The sequence below is a fragment of the Nannobrachium achirus genome, assembly GCF_963921795.1.
Source record: "Nannobrachium achirus genome assembly, chromosome: 4".
In the NCBI taxonomy this organism is placed as follows: domain Eukaryota; kingdom Metazoa; phylum Chordata; class Actinopteri; order Myctophiformes; family Myctophidae; genus Nannobrachium; species Nannobrachium achirus.
In genome coordinates, this window is record NC_137813.1 from 56,944,371 (window position 1) to 56,950,192 (window position 5,822).

The following is a 5,822-nucleotide window of genomic DNA, read 5'->3' on the forward strand; positions in this document are numbered from 1 at the left end:
CTCTCTCTCTGTCCCCTCCCTCTCCCTCTCTCTCGCTCTCTCCCTCTCTCTTTTTTTTTTTGCAGCATCAGTACCACGGTGCATCCATCCCCTGTTCCCGTCGCGTTTGGTTTTCTCTCTAAAGCTTTGCTGCTGGGCTGCGGGGCCACACTGCGACCCACCGCGCACCACACCACCACCGTACCAGGAAGAGAGGAGAGAGGAGAGGAGGCAAGGAAAGGAAGGAAGAAGAAGGAAGGAAAGGAAGGAGGAAAAGAAAGGAAATAAAGAAAGAAAGAAAGAAGAAAAACATTATAGGCTGCTGCTACGCGGGGGGGGAAAAAACCCGAGGAAGGATCAAAATTACAACCGCGGGAGTAAAGAGAGAGAGAGAGAGAAAGAGAGAGAGAGAGACAGAGAGAGAGAATAGACTTTCTTCTACCGGGCAGAGACGCATTATTAGGCCATATTATCTAGACTAGCTGCTGCTGCCTCCCCCCGAACGGCTGATATAACACCTGACTGAAGGAAGACTAGAACCAGAGAGGGCCTTAGGCTTGTATATACAAATATATCTCTCTATATATATTTATCCAGGGGTGTTTTTAGTCGAATATATATAAGATAAAAGCCATCACCAACCACCATCATCATCATCAACATATCATCATCCCGGGAGCTGATAGAGGACGACGTTTGGACGGATCAATCATCACCATCTAGCAGCACAACGGCACGATGAAGGACCGCACGCAAGAACTACGAAGTGTAAGAGATGGATTTTTTTATTTATTTGATTCGATGTATAGCCTATATTTATATTCATAACGTAGCTATACCGTGATGTGATCCACCATATTCCTTTCCTACCTAGCACCGTCTCTCTCTCTCTCTCTCTCTCTCTCTCTCTCTCTCTCTCTCTCTCTCTCTCTCCCTCTCTCTCTCCAGAGCCGCATTCATTCGGGGCGTCAGCGGCAGCCTAGCTGTCATCGCTGCTATCATAATCATTTATATTAACAATTCATTCATGACGCTTTTTTCTCCTTTTTTTTCGTGATAGGCCTCTATATCCTATCCACCGCGCGCCTACCGCAGTCAGTCGCTGTTTTATAACGCCACGCAGAGCAGCTATTATAAGGGGCCGCCCCATCTTAAATGCCGGAATATTCAATGTATTCCCGTTTTATATAGGCTACAATCGCTTGTCTTTTTTGTTTAACAATGCTTTCTCCGTGACATGTGTGCTATTATAGCGGCGGTGGCCATGCGTGCCCCGATGGCTTGATGAAGGGAATATACCACCATGATGGGGGGAGAGAGAGAGAGAGAGAGAGAGAGAGAGAGAGAGAGAGAGAGAGAGAGAGAGAGAGAGAGAGAGAGAGATGACTGTGAAATGAGCCCGTCGTCCAAATGCAGGGATTTTTTTCTTCCTCTTTTTTTTAGACCCGCATCCAACATCAGCAGCAGTTTCCTAGTGTTGTAGTGTTGTAGCCCCCAGCAGCGCCTAGCCTCCTCCCATATATAGCCTAGGCCTATATATTTATATATATAAAGCTTGTGGTGCCATAGGCTGCATAGGAATATATATATAAATATATATATCCTATCTGATCAATAGCGTTTTATGAGAGCTCATCGCTGCCGTACATCAGGATGGATGACCGGGGGCTTGTGCTCACCTCACACTGCTCACACTCTGCAGAACGCAGCCCCTCTATTAAGAATGCAGCTGGTCTCCTATACCCACACGCGCACACACACGCACGCACGCACGCAGTCAAAACCTCACGGTTCTTTCTTTCTTTCTTATTATGTTTTACTCCGAGAGCCTCTTTTGGTCCCAAAGGGGTCCATTTGTGACCATTTGGGTCCATTTTGGGGGACCCAGTGATAAATCACCCCCTGAGGATTGGTATTGTGTGTGTGTAGCCTATACCAGGCGGTTAAAAACCCCAGCACCCATTTACATGCAGGTGCTTTCTGGATTTCACAGATAGGTTTTTTTTCCCTCTCTCTCTCTCTCTCTCTCTCTCTCTTTAAGCCTCACCCCTTTTATGGCACAGCTATACGCTGCCAGGGGGTGATAGCTGCTCTTTTTTTAATGGTGGGAGTGGGGGGAGGCCATGGTTCGGGCCGGGGCCGAGCCATGGGGCCGGAACCGGGCCAGGGCCCATTCAGACCCGGGGTGGGTCCAGTCTGTCTGTCTGTCTGTCTGTCTGTCCTGGGCATATATTATGTCACCGTATGAATCAGAGAGGTGAATTATGTGCTTTAGACTGATTGGTTGGGAGGGATAAATCCACACGCGCGGCACACAGTGGTTGAGGAATGGGCCTCCTTCCAAAGCCATCGGCGCGCACGCGCGTGCGCACCCTCACACACACACACACACACGCACACGCACACGCACACACACACACACACACACACACACAACTCTGCAGCTGTAGCCATACCTACCCTGACTATGTGGGTTCAAATGGGTTCGCTCTGCTTGCTTGCGAGACAGACCTAACTATTATCTGCAACATCTCTCTCTCTCTGTCTCTCTGTCTCTATTCCATACAAGCGATTCAAGATAGTCTATTCTATTTGAATCTGTTAAGACCTGAGGCAGATTTAATACAAAATGCCTTCTCAAATCAGTCGTTCTCACTGCTCACACTTTCAAGAAACATGTTAAACTATAGCAGATGTACAAAGCTGGCAGCGCACTGTGAGCTTTGCATATCTGCTATTTTTGAATAGCCAACGCTAAAACCAAGACTGACACAAACAAGATCCTTTCTCGGGTTTAATGGGTTTTAGTCTATATTCCATTTAAATTAGGCGTACCGGTGTGTTTTCTCCCTCCAAGGACACATATACTACTACTACTACTAGTAAGACACCTCAGGGCGACATGCAACCTTGCTGAGGTCGCGCCAATTCTTGGCCATCTGGCCAGTGATGTATATCAGACCAGTTACCCATAATGGAGGCCACATCTGCCAGATACCACTCTAACAGAATCCATACATGGCCAAGACAGATGGCCAAGACAGCCCATATCTGTGTGGCTGGTTCTACAGACAGGGATCTCCATGTATGGGCATAAAAGGGTATGATGTCAGATGTCATAGACGTCATATGGACTTTCACATAACGAATAACTGAGTAAGCATGTTTGGGCTCTCAAAGCATATCTCCAGATACAGTAAATGGATCTCCATATATGGGTACCAGGGGTCATCATGGGACTTCATTCCCATATGAAGTCCTGTAAGATATGGGCTTAATATTGATGACATCAGGGAACTGCATATATGGGCATAAAAGGGATTCTGTTAGTGTGACATCACAGTGAAGCCAGAGCGTGACGTCAGAGCGGCAAACCCATTCTGTTCAGAGTGGTTACCCTTACATCACAGTGACATCAGAGCATGATATCAGAGTGACAAACCCATAGAACCATGTGTCAGGCGTGACAGAGATACATACTGTACATACGGTCAAGCTGTGACCGTTTACATACTACTTCTACCACTACTAATAATACATTGTAACACGCTTTATATTTGAAGCAAATCTCAAAGTGCTACATTAAAAGGAAAAAATCACACCCAATGTGAAGTGAGCGGTGGTCGTGCTTGCATAATGTCTTCAGACTATAGGATTTGAGTCTAGGATGTACAGGCTATGCTACACACACACGTTTTACTGTAGCAAAACGCTAAAGGAAATAGGCTACAGACACACGCACAGCCACTCAATGACGTCAGGCTATGCTACACACACACGTTTTGCTATGGCAAAACGCTGAGGAAAAAGGCTACAGACACATGCACAGCCACTCTATGGAGCGGTTTACCACCACTCAAAAAAGCTAAAAGATTTCTAAGATAATAATAAAAAAAGCAATGAAATTAGTAAATTCAGATCACCTATACATAGCTAAGATAAGGTTTAAAAGCACACAAGGCATTTATAAGTCCATATACTGTACCTAAGCGATATGAACACTACAGGCCCATAACAAGATACATAATCTATTCATTCCTCCAGTCTATTTGTATTTGAGTATGGATGGATGGATGGATGGATGGATGGATGGATGGATGGATGGATGGATGGATGGATGGATGGATGCAATGACCCGGCCGGCTATCACTTCAATGAAACTGAGAGCTTTTATTATATTTATTCTTTTGTTGGCGATGGTCATTGATAACCCCCCCCCCCCCCCCCCCCCACCCCCATTTGCAACAAATCAATACAGCAGGCAGGGGGGGGAGGAGTCGCCCCTGCTGTCCCTCTGCAACCACACACACACACACACACACACACACACACACACACACACACACACACACACACACACACACACACACACACACACACACACACGCGCGCCATTGTCAAACATGTCTACCACAACAGGCCTATGCCCCCCCTTGCAGATCTATTCTGCACTGCCATCTGCCCAAATCCAACATGTAGGCCGGTATCATTCTACCTTTAACATAGGCCTTGATCCTCCCTCTCTGTTTGATGTAGTAGGTATTGTATTGTATTCTTCATGTAGGCCTATCTGTGGATCCAGTAATCTATTGCAGGGCTCTTCAACAGGGGGTCCGGGACCCCTAGGGGGTCCTCAGAGTTACTGCAGGGGGGGGGCACCAAATCCTTGTGTGATAGGATAATTATTTTAAATGAACAATTGAACCCTCGCATATCCCTATACTCTGAGGAGAACTTCAGCCAAAAATGGCAGATCTACAAGCTCTCAACGCCTCGCAGCGCGAGGCGTTGAGAGCTTGTAGATCGGCTATTTTTGGCAAATAGTTTTGGCGTAGAGGTAAAAAAAGAGCACGCCAAGTACAGAGTGAAAGGTCAAATTTACTAAGTATCGACGATTTATGTCAAAACAATTTGTGTCAAACAAGTCTATGAATCTATCTATGAAATCGACGAGAATCTCCATCACACATTTATACAATATGTAGAGGGGGTCCCTGCCTCATCTCTCTCTCTGCTAAGGGGTCCTTGGCCTGAACACGTGGAGACCCCTGATCCATTGACTCCATCCTGTAATTCCTTCACATTCAGTCAGCCTCAAATGCAGACTACACTGCTGCAGAATCTCTCTCTCTCTCTCTCTCTCTCTCTCTCTCTCTCTCTCTCTCCATGGTGTAGCTCAGTGGTCCCTGAGGGGGTTTCCAGGGGGTCCCCAGCTAGATGTGTTAGCATGGCATCGCAGTCCTTTTAACCAATTCGTCCATTTATACGATGGCTATTCAACACAACTGCAGACGTACAAGCTTGCACAGTACATCTGCCATTCATGAGAATCTTTGAAAAAATATCGAAAATGTTTTGAAACTAAAATAAACCTTCTCTTTTGGGGGTCCCTGGGCCAAAAACAATTGCATTTGGTGGTCCTTGCCACGAAAAAGTTTGGTGTAGAGAGGGCCTTGTGGTGTGTATTAACTGCTACTTATCGTTGTTGTCGAGCGGAAACCTCGTATCTCCAAGTTTCAAATTTGTACATTCTTTCGTAAAGCTTCATCACACAAGGCGGTCGCACAAAAGTAGTGAAAACAGCCGATCTACAAGCACACAACGCCTCGCGGTGCGAGGCGTTGTGTGCTTGTAGACCGGCTGTTTTCACTAGTTTAAATCATTTTTAAAATGATAAATGCAAAACGAACGGTTTTGGACATACAAGGTTTTCACCCGACAACGTTATACTACTTCAACCCTTTTCATATCAAGGTCCATTATTTATTCAGCATTTGAGTCGCGGACCACCATTTGATGATATTTTGCCTCTTAGACCCAAAACTATGAATATTTTGTTATCG

The 5,822-nt window shown here is 45.9% G+C and overlaps 1 protein-coding gene across 1 annotated transcript in view; it reads left to right on the forward strand.

The window, feature by feature from the left end:
* Positions 1-717: 717 nt before the first annotated feature.
* Positions 718-5,822, forward strand: part of stx1b (syntaxin 1B) — a gene marked incomplete at both ends in the record, with an annotated part of 127,933 nt that continues 122,828 nt past the window's right edge. Inside the window, one exon of the mRNA XM_080724324.1 lies at positions 718-747. Coding sequence (XP_080580450.1) covers positions 718-747 — 30 coding nt within the window. The remainder of the gene's footprint in view (positions 748-5,822) is intronic.